Below are 19,255 nucleotides of genomic sequence, written 5' to 3'. Positions count from 1 at the left end.
TTCAAAAGTTGACTTCGGATGTTTAAAAAGGAAATGGCCACAGCAAAAAGTATTTACACTGTGGAATTAAAATAAAATATTTTGTACGTCAAAAAGGTACAAAATTTTTTTTTTTTTACTAAAAATAATTTAAAATAAATTAATTATGAGTAATTGCTACTTGTTTAGAATTAGAATAGGAATGGAATCGTGACTTACTTCATAATAAGAGCAAAGTTAAAGGTAGTTATTTTTTTCCTAGAGTTAGAACAAATTTTAGAATTAAAATTATTTATATTTTTTCTTTCACACTGTACTGTAAAAATTCTGAAGTTTTCAACCAATGCGGTCGGTGATGGCGGATTTTTCCTATTTTTATTTTAAACGATTTATATGCATCGCATTCTTAACTCCAAACGCATTATGAGATTATAATTACCTAAAACCATAAAAAGCTATTTAGATTAGTTTTGGCTATGACCATTTTCTTTTTTTTTTTAAAGTCACTTTGAAATAGATCTTTTATTCCCTAAATTATGCTCATGTTATAGATTTATGGAGAACACACACGGGATTTGAAAACGCCCCAGACTCAGAAATTATCGTAGCATACCATAACCTAGCATAACCTATGAATACCATAACCTCGGATGATTTTTTTTTTGTTATAATTTCCAAAAAAATTAAGTTTATATTCATATTGCTTTATATTATCCGACTGACAACACATTCTATTTCAACAGATAAATCAAGCTAACCGCAAAAAAAAAATCATTTTTATTATATCAAAATAATTTGTACCTGTACCTGTTAAGCTTTTTTAAATACAGATATTTGAAACTTTTTCCTTTTTATTCAATTATAAATATAAGAAAACTAAAGAGAATACAAACAAATTTGACCGTGTCTTGATATGGCCTGATATTTTCGTTATAGGTTGGGGCGTAATATCACGCCGACCTCGAAGGTTTTATGCTAAAGTTGCCGCAGATAAAGTATAATTTCCCATCTGTCTATAACATGAATGCATGTTCCCTTTTTACCCTACAATCACAAAAATACCACTGATCACAGATTTTTGACCCTGCCTTCATTATTGCTGTTATCATAGTATTTAGTGGGGATAAACAATAGAGTTGGGATGTTTGTTTAAATTTAACACTAGTCCATTGTCAGAAACATTTTGTCAGGTCACACAACAAAAAAAAAAACATTTTTCTTCGAGCAATCACAGAATGTAACAAAATGGCATTTTTTTTTTGTTACTGTTTGATTTCTGATCAATATAGTATTTGATATTATAATATCAAAATATATGATGCATACAAGGCTAGATTGAAATCAGGTACCAGGACATCATAAACAGTATAACTGGTAGTGACATCATTTTCCTTCGAGCTGTCACCTTGTTAATTTTGGAAGAAATACAAATCTAGCAAAATGGCGTTTTTTTCGTACACTAGATTCCTGATCAATTTAGAATTTGATATTATAATAAAAAATATTTGCTACATACAAAGCTATATGGAAATCAGGTACCAGGACATCATAAACAGTATAACTGGTAGTGACATCATTTTCCTTCGAGCTGTCACCTTGTTAATTTTAAAAGAAATACAAATCTAGCAAAATGGCGTTTTTTTCGTACAACCTAGATTCCTGATCAATTTAGAATTTGATATTATAATATAAAAAAATATTTGCTACATACAAGGCTATATGGAAATCAGGTACCAGGACATCATAAACAGTATAACTGGTAGTGACATCATTTTCCTTCGAGCTGTCACCTTGTTAATGTTTGAAGAAATACACATCTAACAAAATGTCAATTTTTTTTCGTACAACCTGGATTTCTGATCAATGTAGAATTTGATATTATAATATCAAAATATATCTGATACATACAAGAGAAGATGGAAATTAGGTACTAGGAGATCATAAACAATCACTATTTTATTAGGAGTTATTATATATCACACTCGCTCGTAATGTGGACTTTATTATATTGTTATATGTCATATAAACTAACCTAAACAGTTGATTTCTCTATCTTTTTTCTTTATTTTGATAACCTTAATACCCCACCACAGCATTGGTACAGCTTTTCCGACTAGTTTTTTGTATAACAAAAGAGTATATACTATGATAACAAACAATAAAACTTCACGCATCCAAATTCATTACCGTCCTAACCCCCCAAAAATTCCAAATCCACCAATTAGCTATCTACACTCTGCGAGTCGAATAGATCTTTCCGTGCAATTAAATGCCGGGCATTTATTGCTGCAATAGTTGCCCGCGCCTTATAAGAGATTCGGCTTCAATCTATTCGACGCGCGAGTTTGTATGCATTAACTATCTTTCAATACTTATATAACTATAAATATATTATATTAGAAATTACGAAGTCAAATATATTTTAGATTCGGTAACCAAGGCTTCTAAAGTAAAAATTCGGAGTGAATTAATACCGAATACATATACTTTGTCACAAATTAATTTTATTTAGTGAAATACAAAAATGTTGCTTTCATTTATTTGAAAGCTAATTTATGAAGATTCTATGAAAGTTTTCTTAATATTCGGCAAACATTATGAATATTCGACGAACTTAATAAATATTCGTCGAACATTTTCGGCTAATGTTATTCGGTTAAAATTCACACGTCGTTTCGTCGTATTTTCAATGAATTCCAAAATATAATTGACTTTGCACAATATTTTTTTAAAAACACACCAAGACATTCATGACATCGCGAAATAGAAGTGACGTAACATTTACGTTTAAATAAAATTTTCTGTACACGCCGGTTCGCCCGTTTTGATGACAAGCGTTACCTGCGAAAAAGAAGACAATAAGAAAATATTCGTTTTAGCTAAGTTATATTTTTGAAATTCTGAATAGCTTACATTTAGTTTCTATAATTAAAAGTTAATATTTTAAATCTATATTAATTTCGCTTCAAATTTATAGATATTAATTTTTCAAGTAACCTGTAGGTACTGAATATTATATCAATATCTGTATACTTTCGCTGAACGTTTTTCAGGTAAGTAAAAAGAATAATTTCCGAATCTGTGTACTTTCGTTGAATAATTTCTGATTTATTCATTGTATTTTTTTCTAATAATTAATAATTTAAACATTAGAAGTAAGAATAAACTTACAGTGCAAACAAAACACCCGGCTAAGTTTGTTGTGGGCTTCTTCTTAGACCAGGACGCGTTGGAACCCTCGTAGCTTTAGTTTTAAGTTTACGAATGTATAACCACATTATCTCACTACCGTGTAATTCTTATGTACGCATCAAAAGTGCCACCTATGGGCCTACTTGAATAAAGATATGTTTCGCTTTGACTCTACGATTAGACGATAATTTATTAAGTTAATCTAATATTAATTTTTAGTTACACATTTTAAAAGGAGTATTTAATTATTATGGCTAAATTGTAAATAAAACTCTTACCTAATCTAAGTCTCCTCTCGTGACTTGCTCAATTTTTTTTCTTCCTCTGGACTCAATATGTGCGACATAGTCATGTGACGTCTGAAATTATAATAAATTAATTATTTCTCATTATTGAATAGAAGCAGGCGTTACTTTGCGGAAATCCATGATATATTATGAAAATTAAGCTTAATTTGCTATACTCCGCGAAAAGCAGGAAAGCTGTATGATGTAATTTAAAATTTACTCAGATGTTTTGATACTTAACAATGAATAATTGTTAAGTAACTTAACAATTATTCATTGGATGCTCCGGTTTCGAAGCGAAACGTGTGTTGCGGGTACATTGCCGAAGATCTGTTTGGTGTGGAGTATAAGGATGGATGAAATTATAAATTACACCACACAGATTCTTCTGCTTTTCGCGGACTATAGCAAATTAAGCTTTATTTTGTAGTAGTAATCTTGGAGCTCTCTCTCTCTCTCTACGTCGTGTTCCTCATTGCTAAGGGGTCGTGAACCCTTCCACTTACAACCTTTCGGACGATTTTATCTCTCACAAGATAGAAAAATGAATTTTAAAATGTAAAATGTAAATTGTTGATATTAGAAAAGAGCAACTGCTGAGTTTCTTGCCAGCTTCTTCTCGGTAGAATCTGCCTTCCGAACCGGTGGTAGAGTCACTACACACAGACAGACTTGACGTTTCAAAAGTGCTTATATGAGGTCTAATTGAAATAAACGAATTTTGAATTTTGAATTTAAATTATTATCACATGTTTTGGTATTGGTTAAATTCGGATAACTATAATTAATACTGTGTATTTTTGCCAATACTATGTACTATTTCTAAAACTGTGTACTTATGTCAATACTGCGTGTTATTGCTAAAACTGTGTATTTGAGCCAATATTGTGTATTTTTATAAATTTAAAATGCATATAAAAAATTTCGGAACCGACAGGATTTGAATCCTGCGACTCTGGCAACCCAGCCTGTGCGCTTTGGCCACTAAGCTACGGCTCTCCATCTGCCGATGCAAAAATTAGTATATATTATAAAATTACTAGCTGTTGCCCGCGACTTCGTCTGCGTTTGATTTTGTTTTTTGATGTGGCATTAAATTTTGTTGTAGATCTAAAAAAAAAAGTGTGTGTCAGCTCCGACGCACGACTGGAGTTTACTCCTTAAGTACGATTGTCGAAACACACACAAAAAGAGTTTATTTAGCTGAATAAAGTTTAATACCATATGAAAGGGTAAATTAAAAATCCTGTGCAATTTCTTCTTAAAAGTAGCCTACGGGAGATTGAGGTGGATGTAGAGTATCAGAAATATTAGGATAAATGTAATGTTTATTATTTGGTTTCCATGGTAACAAGAATAGGAAAAAAAATGTATAATGTTTTCTATCTCACTCTGTCCCATATATTTATGTGTTTGTTTCTTTACCTAGATAATATTCGGTTTCCTTGGTAACTTAAATAGGAAAAATAAGTTAATTAAACTAAAGCGACGTTGCATGTTTGCGCATCACAGTTGCCGGGCATGCAACGTCGCAAAGCGTAAACGTAACGAGGTAATTCATCAGTAGATTTTAGTCCTCACATATTTCTCATACCGGGCGCCTTATATATGAAAATCGATTCTTAAGGAGTAAACTCCAATTAAAGTATTCAGTATCGCTAAGCCTTAAATGAGGGGTTTGCTGCTGTCCGCTGAGGAGTTCTGTCCTCTATCTCCAACAACAGTTTGGGCAAAATAAAACACATATTATAACCTCTACAGTACAAAAATAATTATACAAATGGGTTATAATTTGTCGGAGTTATGGTGTAAAATCGTCAAACACTCATCCCCTCTCCCAAAGGAAACGAGCTTAATTTCGAGAGGATAAAAAGTATCCTATATTACTTCTAACACTTCCAAGAATATGTGTACAAAGTTTCATGAGGATCGGTTAAGTAGTTTTTGCGTGAATGCGTAACAAACAAACTTACATTGACATTTGTAATATTAGTAGGGAAGTAGGGATACTTTCGACTCTTAGAAACCGAGAGAGTGATTTTCTTGAAGAAACGCGATGCGACGCAGAAGGTCGGGGTTTATTGTGTAGAATAGTGGCTGCAACTTTGTTTAGGCAAAATTAGCTTATAGAGTATAGAACAAGTGTACAAGATAAATAAAGTAAATACCTTAACCCTCGTTCTCCTTTAAATGACAAACTGCATAAAGTACAGTTCCATTCCGGAGTGCTTTTGTCCTTCACAGTCAATATCTCTGGCTTGTCTATGCCCTTTTTCACCTCTGCCTTGTCTATGACTTTGAAAGATTTTACTTTAGGTGACTCCCCTTTGATTTTTTGTGTTTGCTTCGCATCCGATTTTCTAGCTGGTATGGGCAGTTTTAGTTTTTTCAGATCTGTAATAAAATATCAATATTTTAAGAGCCATAAACCCAAAGCAGAGTTTCTACCCAAAGATATATAATTATAAGTGTTCTGAAGAGATAGGTGTAATTTTGTAGAATTTATGACATCTTAATATGGATATGCTATTTTACAGCGTCATGAAACCTTTAAAGCATGTGAAGTTTATATATAATATTTGGTTTTTAATAATAATAATAATAAAGTCAAAGTCAAAGTCAAAGTCAAAAATATCTTTATTCAAGTAGGCCCACAGGTGGCACTTTTGAAGAACCACACGTTAGTGAGATGATGGCGATAACCACATTCGTAAACTTAAAACTAAAGCTACGAGGGTTCCAAACGCGTCCTGGTCTAAGAAGAAGCCCACAACAAACTTAGCCGGGTGTTTTTTTTTTTTTTTGTTATCACCATCTCACAATGTCATTTTAAATTATTAGAAGAGCAACCTGGTTAGAGCAATAATTTACACCCAAGCTTTTTTATCGTTTACGTAGTCCTTTATACTATAATAGGACTTTTCTATAAGCTTACGTTTAATACAAACTTTGAACTTTTTAAGAGACATCTCCAAGATGACAATTGGTAGTTTATTGTAGAATTGTATGCAATTTCCTTTAAACGATTTATGAATTTTATGTAACCTAGTATATTGCACTGTAAGTTTATTCTTACTTCTAATGTTTAAATTATTGCAGTCACATTTTTTCTTAAATTTAGAAATGTTTTTATGAACGTACATTAAATTTTCAAATATGTACTGACTATACACTGTCATTATTTTAAAATAAAAAATCCTTTATTGCCATACACTATTGTTAATACAAGATTAATAACTAAAAGAATCATCAATTAATATTAACAATATGGCAAATGGCCGCAAACTCAGCCTTATGCTGTGCATTAGCAACAATGCTCAGCGCTGATTTTCAGTCTGCACCAGTATCAGACTGAGCAAACAACCGCGACGCCCGAGTAAATTTAAGAAAGAAATTTAAATAAAAAAAAAATCCAAATAAACTGTAAAAGAGAGCCAATAAAACTAAAACTTAAATTAAACAAGTAGGTAAATAAAAGTAATTAAAGAAAATAAAATGAAATGGTAGAAAAACCAAAAAATAAATACATAATTATTCCAAACAGTACTCATTTTGCATAGACAAATCTCGCTGCTTCAATTTGTAAGCTAAGGTATAAATTTTTTAGCTTGTGTTTAAATATTATTTCGCCAAGAATACGACAACGTTACGTGTGAGTACGATTTTTTTAATATTAATGAACAGCTGTCAGAGTACTTCGTCCGGGTTTATGACGTTTTTTTTTTACAAAACCCGTGGTTCGGTGTTTGTTTTCCTGGGATAACAAGTAGCCTATGTCAAAAATCTAGTTGAATGTTTGCTTATTACGGCGTGAAGGAAGGACAAACCAACAAACTTATTTAAAATAATTATTTTATAATATTAGTAAGGATTTTTATGTTCAAGTGTTTTTACAAATGACATGTTGTATATAAAAATGAATTGCCGTTCATAAGTCTCACTAAAACGGTTTATGGCGGTATAGGGTATGTTTCAACGGTGAGAAAACAACTAGAAACCTTCTGTACATGTGTTGTAAACTGCTGGACCGATTTTGATGAAATTTTGTGTATAGATTGCAAAAGGTCTGTGGTTTGTTTAAAAACACATTTCGGGCCCGGTAGGTGGCGCTGCTTAACCGTACAGGACGACTAATGCCGAACCAGCTAGTATCGTATACAATCAAATCTTATACTAATATATAAAGCAGTAAGTATATAATTCACTGGAATGCAATTATCTCAGGAAGTACTGGTCCGATTTGAAAAATTATTTCAGTGTTTGATAGCCCATTTATCAAGGCATTATCATCACGCTAAGACTAATATGATGCATGCACTAATGAAGAATTTTGCAGAATCGCGGTTATATTCCATTTTAAGTTTCTACTGCCTGCGTTGCGTCGGTTAGTGTTTTGATAAAATCATGTATATTTGATAAAATCATGTATATAGTGTTCTAAAAACAATACGCGACAGCATATGTCTATCTTTTGAGGTTGACTTATACGCAGACGAAGTCGCGAGTGACCGCTTGTTGTAATATCAATAAACTATACCTTGCCACATAAACTCTGTGTGGTTTGAGATGAGGTGAGTGACCTAGTTGTCGTTAATTTTTTTACTCTTAAGTTGACCATTAAAAAAAATAGAAATAAAAAGATATACGAACTGCAAGACCAAAATAAAATGTGCCAAAAACAACGATTTACGTTCATTTCATTTTCAATACAATTTTGAGTTATATTGAATTCAAAATTTCTTTATTCATGTTGACCTATCACAGGCACTTATGAAGCGTTCATACATATATGGTTACATTATTGTAACGGGATGGTGATAACTTCGTTCGCCAACTTAAACCTAAAGCTACGAGGGTTCCAAACGCGCCCTGGTCTAAGAAGAGCCCACAACAAACTTAGCCGGGTAAAAATTTTTTTTTGTTATCACCATAAAATTGCATTTTGGGCTTACCAATGGGTGTTAGAATTTTAAGGCATAAAGGATTGGACTTACCAATGGGCGTGATAACAACATTAGGGACTCCCATGAATGAGTGCAACGGTGACTTAGCGGCCCTATTATCAACGACGGCCACTCGACTCAGTGGTATAGCTTCATCGCTCGAACCATCTGACTCTTTCTTTGACGTTTGTTGCTTTTTCACTCGCTTTCTGAATCTGTGGAAGACAATTATAATAATAATAATAAATATACTACGACAATACACACATCGCCATCTAGCCCCAAAGTAAGCGTAGCTTGTGTTATGGGTACTAAGATGACTGATGAATATTTTTATGAATAATATACATAAATAAATAGCAATATATACATACATATAAACACCCAGACACTGAAAAACATTCATGCTCATCACACAAACATTTTCCAGTAGTGGGAATCGAACCCACGGCCTTGGATTCAGAAAGCAAGGTCGCTGCAAACTGCGCCAATCGGCCGTCATAATTGCAAGGGAATGAGAGAAAAAACTGTCTATTCGGATGAATTTAAACGTAAAGGATCCAAAAACATTGAGGTGTGAATACTTAAACTGAGTTTTTCAAGCTCTGACATTTGAAAGGTTTTTTTTTATTCCTCTAGAAATCTTACCTGGTGGTAAGTGACGCTGCAACTAAGATGGAAGCGGGCTAACCTGTTAGGGAGTATGGTAGTCATACCCCTAATCGGTTTCTATGCGACACGGAACACTAAATCGCTTAGCGGCACGTCTTTGTCGGTAGGGTGGTAACTAGCCACGGCCAAAGCCCAGAGAAAATTGAGAAATAATAAATTTCCAAATTGCCCCTGCAGGAACCGAACGCGGGTCCGTCTGCTTAAATTCACAGCGCTTACCGTTGCGCCAGGAAGGTCGTCAAAAAAAAAGTACAACAAAACACTGCATAACTAACTACTTTGCAGTATTATTATTTGTGTACTATTATTTATGTACTATTATTTATGTACTATTATTTATGTACTATTATTTATGTACTATTATTTATGTACTACTAGCTGTTGCCTAATGTGGCCTTCAATTTGATTGTAGTTCTAAAAAAAAATAAAAATTTGTATCGCCTAAGCCTTAAATGAGGGGTTTGCTGCTGTCCGCTGAGGAGTTCTGTCCTCTATCTCCAAGTACAGTTTGGGCAAAATTAAATCAGTTATAATTTGTCGGAGTTATAGTGTAAAATCGTCAAACACTCATCCCCTTTCCCAAAGGAACCGAGCTTAATGTCGGGATAAAAAGTATCCTATATTACTTCTAACACTTCCAAGAATATGTGTACAAAGTTTCATGAGGATCGGTTAAATAGCTTTTGCGTGAAAGCGTAACAAACAAACTTACATTGACATTTATAATATTAAGAAGGGAAGTAGGGATTATTTTATTTATTATGCAACATTTATTTCTGAGATCATATATGTATGTCAAAACTATCCTAATGTGTAATCCTTCTAGTTCAACTACTGCTGTTAATAATATCGCATACACATAAACTCATCAACACTTTAGGTGAGGTTAGGGTATTTTAATATGTCAGGAGTTAGCAAAATTTTTTTTCATTATTCATCATCGTCATATCAAACCATCTCCGGCCCACGACAGGGCACGGGTCTCCTCCCACAATGAGAAGGGGTTAAGGCCGTAGTCCACCACGCTCGCTCAGTGCGGATTGGTGGACTCCACACACCTTTGAGTACATTATTTAGAACTCTACGACATGCCGGTTTCCTCACGATGTTTTCCTTCACCGTTATATTTGAATTATTTAAACACGCACATAACTTAGATGAGTTGGAGGTGCGTGCTGGGATTTGAACTCAGCCCCCCGAAAGAGAAGTCGAGCTCCTACCCACTGGGCTATCACCGCTTTTTCATTATTATTACAATTTAATTCACTCCAAGCAATGTACCCATTGTAACGACTTAAAAAACATTGCCTATAGCCTAACTTATTGTGAGATAAATATAAAAATATCACATATTAATGATAACAATCTGGACTGATGGCTAAAAATACTCAACCGAACATAATTGCCAGAATAACACAATACCTTTTATATGATAACATTCAGGTAAAATAAACAAATCATCAATAGGAAACCTCAATTAAAATAACACCTTTATTCTTAATACTAATTGGTCTACTTAAAGAGAACTATATATATATATATATATATTTATATATATATATATATATATATATATATATATAATATATATATATATAAAAGAAAGTTGTGTTAGTTACGCCATTTATAACTCAAGAATGGCTGGACCAATTTTAATGATTTTTGATTCTTCTTAGACCGGAATAGGATAATAAGTATTAAAATATAACATTCAACCAAAAAAAAATTATCTGCGGTACGAAGTTAGCCGGGACAGCTAGTGCTATCATGTATCCACTTTGACATAGACAATGTCAATGAGGACACATATACATATGCTGATACCAAACTCATAATTAAAAGTTTCATAATTCAGATTAATTGTTTGCGGTCAATTCTTATGTATCTGTGTGAAGTTTATTAATTATTCGAAATAAAATATACTTTTCATCCTGAAAAACAATTTTGTTTTGTTCAGGATAGACACTGAAAGTAGTTGCTTGGAAGCATCCGGCTCCGCTTTCATCTCTCACAAGATAGAAAAATGAATGTTTAAATGTAAAATGTAAATTTTTGATGTTGGAAAAGAGCAACTGCTGAGTTTCTAGCCGGCTTCTTCTCGGTATAATCTGCCTTCCGAACCGGTGGTAGAGTCACTACTCACGGACAGACTTGACGTTTCAAAAGTGCTTGTATTAGGCCTACTTGAAATAAATGAATTTTGAATTTTTGAATTTTTAAAGTTGAGACATGTTGGCTTGACCACTATTCAATGCTTCTACTACCATTGTCAATGGTTATGCCATTGAAGCTCTGATAGGTATTTTATACCCGGACGCTGTAGCTGATTATACAGTTGCATCGCTAAATTGAATATTTACTACTGTTTGTTTCTGGAACTGTCCATCCGAATGAAAAAATCTGCACTTGATAGGGTAAATTGTAGACTAAGCTGAAATCCACAGTCGATGTGATAGAAACCGCAGGGCACATCTAGTTAATATCCCAAATTGACTTGCAGTTTAAAGTCCCTGTGGCACCGAAGAGATGTTAGCTCCCTTTGTGTGTTCTATCGACTCTATAATGGAGAATGTTCTGAAGAGTTGTTTGCATTGATACCTCCTTCCCTGTTCTCTGACCATAGAAATAAGTTCCACCCTCATCATCTGGATGTCTGGTATTCTTCTACTGTTCGAAATACCAGATCATTTCTACAGCGCACTTGCAAATTATGGAACAATCTCCCATCTGATGTGTTTCCACAAAAATACAATCTAGGGTTATTCAAGGGGCGGAGAAACAAATTCCTTAAAAGCCAGCAACGCATCGATGGCTCCTCTGGTGCTGCAGATGTTTATGGGCGGCGGTGATCACTTATCATCAGGTGACCCACTTGCTTCTTTGCCCGATATTAATCTAAAAAAAAAAAATATTAAAAAAAAATCTTACCTCTTCCGGGGTCTCTTGCAAACAACAGTGGTCTTTTTCACTTTTTCCTCATTGTTATTGTTGTTAATAAACTTCTCGCATGCAGCACTACCTCGCTCCATAGCTTCTAGTTCGCTGCTTGATATTGAGCTCTTGTCACAGGCAAAAAGGTCGGTCTCATTGCTCAACTCATTACTGTCTATTTGGTCGCGGTCGCTGAAAATTGATATAAATTATTGGTGACTGATTTATTTATTTATTTTTATTAGAAATACCAACAAAATTACATGAATTATAGTTATGAATAAAGCTAGCCTTAGGTTACTAATGACACATAATTTCACTTATAGGTAGTCACAGCATGCACTGGTTAGTATGTACGATAACTCAAATTTATACAAGCATTATTAAAAGGTATGTTTATTTATAATAATAACATTTAAACAGAAAGCCTGATAAGTAAGCAGATAGGGCCCGCCCTACACGTGTCCCCTGGGTGGTGCAAAACGAGCTGACAACGCCGAACAACAGGCGGCGGTAAATTATCCTGACCACGGTTTCCACAAACCCTGAGGCATTAAATACGCTCAAAAAAGGTGGCAGTAGTACCTTGGGAAAGTACTGCTAGTATAATTTCCCAAACACCCAATCCAAGGTGTCACACGACCCGTGCCGATGGATGAATGGCTGATGGGTTAATCAGTCCTGAACGGAGTCTCCTCGAAACCGTGGCAAATCGAGGTAGTAACTTGCCCTTCGGGTCTCATGCGGGGCTCTGGGGCCTTGCGACATTTTATTTTCCTTGCTACTCGTGGGACTTGCATGGATACACACATGTCTAACCTATTACCATCCACCTCTGGTGGATCAGACCAGGAGCAGAGGAGCAAGACTGACTCAGCACCAACTGGTATTTTCCAGGAGCTGAAGACGTCTATTGACTCTGCAACAACTCGGTACTGGACCGGGATGTTACGATGGAGGACGGAGGTCATACCACCTCTGCTCAGCCCTCGAGCAAACCTGCCCAGCCCGACAACAGAAACATCTACGCCAATCCAGCGTTTAGACGCTTGAGTGGTGCAGGAAATAAGCGAATGTGGAGGCTCCGTAAGCAGGGTCTCGACCTCAACGAGGCCATTCTTCAGGCAGGCAAACCTTGCTCGACTCAACCGGATGGTCCGCGACATAACCTCAAGAGGGGCAGACCAGAGGACAACTCCCCCAAGGAGAAGCCGAGCAAGGCTCCAAAATTGTCCACAGTGTATGTGTGGCGGGGCACCAACCCGCCTCTCAGCTATAGGGACATAGCGGGCGCGACAAGAGTTGGCATCCGAAATGTGGTGCCAATGACAGACGCGCAAATGAGTTCGGTTCGAGCGGCCCTGGTCACCTTCCTAAACACAAAAGGGAGGTGCATGGACAACAGAGGCGCTGGACCGTCCTTTCTTGGCTTTACTCACAAGGCAGGATGGATTCTCGTAACCTGTGAGAACCAACGCAGCATAGACTGGCTTGTGAGTGAAGTCCCAAATTGCAAGCCATGGTCTGAGGCGAACCTATCCATAATGGAGGATAGCGAGCTTCCAAAGCCACGGATTGCAACCACCCTCATTCCGGCAACTGATGCGTCCTCTGTCTCTGAGGCTCTGGACACCATCAGATACCAGAACGAGAGGCTTTACCCTGAACACTCGAGAGTCCTCAACGAGAAGGTCGACGGATCTCCGTTGAGACCCTCCGCGCACGTGACTTTCGGGTCAATATTGGCTTTAGGAAGATAGTGTTCAGGGTGAGAGGGGCCAATACAGGTTCCGCCTCGGGGGCAGCTGCAGAGGTGCACACAAACCCGGCAACTGCAGCACCTGGCTCGATTGGCCTGGGAGTGGGGTCGGCTGGGCTAAACACCAGTCCGGCACTACCCGCTCCTGGCCCAAGCTGGCTGGGGGGCAGAAGCGCGGGGCACCCGGGGAGAGCAGTACCCGGTACGAGCGGACGGGGGGGGGAGGACTGCCGGCCGAAAAACTGGTAGCTCCTCCAACCCTGTATCGAGCGGACTGGCGGGCTCTCATACCGGGCAAAACACCGCTGCAGCTGGCCGTAGAGGAAAGGCGGGTAAGGGGCCTAAGGGGGCTCATTCCGGCAGAGGGCACGCGCCCTCTCCAACGGGAGGAGGCTCTGGTGGACCCGTCGTTAAAAGGGCCAAATAAATGGCGACTCCCGGGGCACCGGCGAGGGTCCTCCAAGCTAATCTTCATCATGCGGCCGCCGCTGCCGCGGTTGTGGAGAAGGTTCTTGTAGAAGGTAAATTCAACCTCGCCCTCATCCAAGAACCCTGGGTTTCGCACTCAAACGTCCTAGGCCTGAACGCTGGGGGTGTTATTATCCAATGGTTGCAGACCTAGAGCTTGTATTGTTTTCAACAGAAACATAAACTTTCTGCCGATTCCAGAACTATGCACTGACGACCTGGTGGCAGCATATGTTGACTTCAACAGTAGCGGGGGCAGAAGAGTCATCTTCTGCTCGGCGTATTTACCCGGTGAGGTTACCAATCCGGCTGTCGGCCTACTCCCGGTGGTAGAGTACGCACGGGTACACAACGCGGAGTTACTGGTGGGATGTGTCGCCAATGCCTACCACGACGCCTGGGGCAGCAGCGACATCCACGAAAGGGGTGAGTACCTTTACGATTTTCTTCTTGCAAACTGCCTTCAGCTCTTAAACAGGGGAAACACGCCAACTTTTATAACAAGGGCAAGACAGGAGGTTTTAGATATTACTTTCGCGACTACCAATCTAGCCAGGTATATAGAAAACTGTATGGTAAGCGATGAACCTTCCATGTCGGACCATCGACACATCAACTTCAACTTAAAGTCATGCTCCAGCATGGAAACAATTACTTATAGGAATCCGAGGTGCACCTCTTTGGACAGCTTCTAAAACAATCTAGAGAGCAACCTAGAACTGGTCCCCAAAAGTATAAAGACCCGTGTTGACCTTGACCTTGCGGTGGATGCAGTCTCCAGAGGTACAATCAGTGCCTTTGAAGACAGTTGCCCGCTTAGGGTGAAGACCACACGGCGTAAGGCACCGTGGTGGAACTCGAGGCTAAAACGACTCCGAGACAAAACACGAAAATTATTCAATAGGGCGAAGGCGACCAGAGAATGGGACGTTTATAAAAAAGCCCTAACTGAATACAATAAGGAGATAAGGAAAGCTAAGCGAGCATCGTGGAGGAGATTCTGTGAGGAAATTAGCAGCCTGCCTCAAAGTGCGAGACTCCACAAAATGCTAGCTAAAGCGAAACCCAATCAATTGAGGCTCCTGAAAAATCCTGATGGAACCTTCACGTCAAGTGAGAAGGAAACCCTAGAACTGCTAGCCACAACTCACTTTCCAGGAGCGAACATCGGGTACGCTGGAAGTACTATGGCATGCTCTCTCGGCCATCCAAAAGTTGAGGACTGGAGAAGGGCATCCATCGTCTTCAGACCTGGCACTGTGAGGTGGGCTATAAGCTCTTTCAACCCGAATAAAGCATGTGGAACTGACGGCATTACTCCCCATTCTTTTACAAAAGGGAGCCCAGTTGTTAGTTCCGCACCTGGTAAAAATCTTCAGGGAAAGTTACGCCTGGGGACTCATACCGGAACAATGGACCAAAGTTAAGGTCATCTTTATACCCAAAACGGGGAAAAAGGATTACGCACTGCCGAAATCCTTTAGACCCATAAGCCTATCCTCTTTCTTACTAAAAACGATGGAGAAAGTGCTTGATAGGTATATCAGAGATACGTTTCTCATTGAGAGACCCATCCATGCTACCCAGCACGCCTATTGCAAGGGCAGGTCCACTGAAACTGCTCTGCTCAGCCTTGTTGACAAGGTTGAAAAGGCGCTGGAGGATAAGGAGATCGCATTGTCTGCTTTTCTAGACATTGAGGGAGCATTCGACAACACTCCGATACGTACACTGGTGGGCGGTCTTGTCAATAAGCAGGCTGATCACACAACCATCAGGTGGGTAGAGGCGATGCTCTCCAACCGGAATGTAAAAATCGAATTAAACAGTTTCTCGGTTGAGGTGCTCACCACTAGGGGATGTCCGCAGGGCGGGGTTCTCTCGCCACTGCTTTGGACCCTTGCGGTGGACAATCTATTGCACAAGATGGCTAACTTGCACTTTGATGTCCAAGGATACGCTGATGACTTGGTGGTCACTGTGCGAGGAGTATGTCAGGACACCCTCTCCCATCGCATGCAAAGAGCACTCAACACTATTGAAAAATGGTGCATAGAGAACGAACTTACAGTTAACGCTGACAAAACTGTATTAATACCGTTCACTAGGAAGCGTAAGATTGACAATCTTAAGCCGCCCAAGCTGAACAACATAAGTATCCCATTCTCGGAGGAGGTCAAATACCTGGGAGTTATACTTGACAAGAAAATGACCTGGGAGTTATACTTGACAAGAAAATGACCTGGAACTCCCACATAGATGGAGTACTTAAAAAAGCAAAATCAGCACTGGGGATCTGCGGTCGGCTAGCGGGGAACAGATGGGGCATGAAACCCAAGATAACCTTCTGGCTCTACACAGCCATTGTGAGGCCTATTGTGTCTTATGCTTCCGTGGTTTGGAGTAGTAAGACGATGCAGGTAAATACCCAAAACAAGCTAAGCAGTCTACAACGCTCAGCCTGCTTGCTCATAACAGGAGCCATGAGCACCACCCCTGGGGCTGCTCTGGATGCTTTGCTGAATCTCCCTCCTCTTCACCTACATGTTAAGAAGGAGGCGAAGGCTTGCATGTACAGGCTCACCAGCCAGGGTGTGGTAAACTGGCTCTCACGAGAACTGAGGCATTTTCATAACTCAGTTCTTGGGATACCTGTTTTGGGGATGCCAACGGACTCAATAACTCCAAAACTTAACTTCCTCAGGCAATATACTGTGGAAATTCCAAATCGTTTGACTGGCTTGAAAACCGGATCACCTGGAAACCGGGGAGCCTTAAGTGGTACACAGACGGCTCCAAGTCGGGTAGTAACGTAGGATGCGGAATATTTGAAGAGACTACCAGGGTAGGGCTTCGACGTAACCTGGGTGTCTACGCCTCCATATTCCAAGCAGAGGTCTTCGCAATAATTGAATGTGCGGAAACCTGTCTGCTAAAGAACTACAAAAACAAAACTATTTATATCCATTCGGATAGTCAGGCAGCACTTTCTGCTCTATCTTCTGAGGTTAAACTCAAAGCTGGTAGAAAACTGCAGACAATTACTGAATACTCTGGCACTAACCAACAGGGTCATTCTACGCTGGGTTCCTGGCCATAAGGGGATCATCGGTAACGAAATGGCCGATGAACTTGCAAAGTCAGGCGCTTTGGAGAAGCAAATTGGCCCTGAGCCGGTCTGCGGAATACCCAAAAGCCTGGCGCAACTCACCCTACAAACCTATTGTAATTACCACACACTCATTCGCTGGAGATAACTCCAAGGAAAGAACCATTCTCAAGTGCTAATAAGACCATTCAACAAAAGGGCCCCCTCTGAGGCATTAGCACTCAACAGAAAAAACCTATGCATCCTAGTGCGAGCGCTTACGGGGCACTGTGGGCTTAATAGACACATGTTCAACCTAAAGCTGCAGGACACAGATCTAAGTAGACTCTGTAAGGAGGCTGCGGAGACGCCGCTGCATTTGATCTGTTCCTGCCCCGTGCTGATGCATAAACGCAGCACTCTTTTGGGGAAACACATAATGCAACCAGAGGATGCTAAATTTCTTCCAGCAAGGAAAGTGCTGCTTTTCCTGAAGGTGACCAACGCTTGCTGGGAGATCTAGACAGTGGTGTCACAATAGATTGTAGCCGGTCGACGTGACACCAGGGACCAGACGAACCTGAGCCGCAAGCAGAAGAAGAAGAAGAAGTAAGCAGATAAGTGCCTGTGATAGGCCTACATGAATAAAAAAATATTGAATTTGAATTTGAAATAGATGATAAATATGATACTGATAAATACTGATGAATGCTGATGCAGTGGGCCTAGGTTTGTTTTATATTGTACTACAAGTTAGCCCTAGCCCACTACAATCTTACCGGCTAGAAGTTAGTGATGACGCAAGCATAAAAACAGTTCCACTATTTAACCAGTTAAATAAAGAAAACCAAAACCTAAACCTTAATAATGCCAATTTAAAGGCATCTCCATTTGACTAATCTAATTTGAAATTTTTAAATGTTAATTACTGGAAGTACACTGGATTATTTATAATTATTATTATTGAAAAGAAAATTATTATGGTATTTTTTTGCTATCAACATCATGGTCAATAAAAAATCTAATCAACTATCTACAAATTCATAAACGCATACTTTTTTCATCATTTAAGATTTATAAAATTTTCAATTTACAGCAAAGTAATTAAAAACTTTTGGATTTAGTTTCTGAATATTCCATCTTTAATAAAATGTAATTTACCTGCAATCAGACACTTCACTTTGGACATTGGTCTCCAATTTTTTTATTTGAAAGGTTATGTTTATCCTCTTGTATATTTCTTCGGTGATATTTCTGCATTTCTCATATTTAGGATCCAAGGTCTCAGCTGGTAACTGAGTCCAAAGAGTATTTTGTACTGTAGACATCTTTCCAACAAGAATCTTATTGGAATTGTATTACTAGCGGTCTATTGCGACAGCGCTAACGTTTTTAATGCATTTATTCAGCGATTTCTCCATTTCCTAAGACGCTGCAGTAAAAAGTATGTTACCATTTTTTTTTATGTAAAATTTTCAGTAAGATAATATTGGCGGGATTTTCCTCGAAAACGAGGTTTTATATATCTTTTGATACTTTCTGTGCTAATGAAACTGACTCACAGGTGAAATTTTGAGGGGTTCTCGGTTAAAACTCCTACGAAAGCACCAGAAATCACTATTTTAATAACAAAGAACAATCGATTAACAATATGATGGCACAAGAAAAATAGTCATGGCTACCGTTTCGCCAGCAAACTTGAATGGTTACGCCTAAGACTAGATAAATTGATAATTGGTACACTCTTTTAGAGGCTTAACAACAATAATTAAACACAAATATCTTTCAAAAACTAAAATAAAAACACAATAAAAACTACAACAGTAGCCTTGCGGCTTTTTTTTCGCATTTTTTTGACGTTTTAAATTTAGTGTTGCTTGACACTAATTGCTCATTATTTTTATTGAAAAATCATTTCATCCATAGACAACATACC

The 19,255-nt window shown here is 38.2% G+C and overlaps 1 protein-coding gene across 2 annotated transcripts; it reads right to left on the bottom strand.

The window, feature by feature from the left end:
* Nucleotides 1–857: 857 nt before the first annotated feature.
* On the bottom strand, nt 858–19,169 carry LOC120635814. 2 transcript variants are annotated; one of them, XM_039906976.1, is made up of 7 exons: nt 18,882–19,169; nt 18,481–18,751; nt 12,002–12,196; nt 8,453–8,616; nt 5,627–5,852; nt 3,450–3,530; nt 858–2,820 (listed from the first exon to the last, which is right to left on the bottom strand). In XM_039906976.1, the coding sequence occupies exons 2-6, from the start codon at nt 18,645–18,647 to the stop codon at nt 3,455–3,457; spliced, it is 828 nt and encodes a 275-aa protein (XP_039762910.1). In that variant the 5' UTR covers nt 18,648–18,751; nt 18,882–19,169; the 3' UTR covers nt 858–2,820; nt 3,450–3,454. The 2 variants fall into 2 exon arrangements, with proteins under 2 accessions (XP_039762910.1, XP_039762909.1); XM_039906975.1 differs by having other exon boundaries at nt 18,481–18,915; nt 19,002–19,169.
* Nucleotides 19,170–19,255: the final 86 nt, after the last annotated feature.

This window comes from Pararge aegeria, chromosome 27, assembly GCF_905163445.1.
Source record: "Pararge aegeria chromosome 27, ilParAegt1.1, whole genome shotgun sequence".
In the NCBI taxonomy this organism is placed as follows: domain Eukaryota; kingdom Metazoa; phylum Arthropoda; class Insecta; order Lepidoptera; family Nymphalidae; genus Pararge; species Pararge aegeria.
This window is presented reverse-complemented; position numbering and strand designations above follow the sequence as displayed.

What these genes read in the sequence shown, in the direction of transcription:
- LOC120635814 (XM_039906976.1), bottom strand. Translation starts at nt 18,647, where the DNA reads ATGTCTACAGTACAAAATACTCTTTGGACTCAGTTACCAGCTGAGACC. An exon ending in AGTGAAGTGTCTGATTGCAG is followed by an intron (nt 12,197 to 18,480) that starts GTAAATTACATT and finishes ATCAATTTTCAG; the next exon opens with CGACCGCGACCAAATAGACA. An exon ending in TGCAAGAGACCCCGGAAGAG is followed by an intron (nt 8,617 to 12,001) that starts GTAAGATTTTTT and finishes TGTCTTCCACAG; the next exon opens with ATTCAGAAAGCGAGTGAAAA.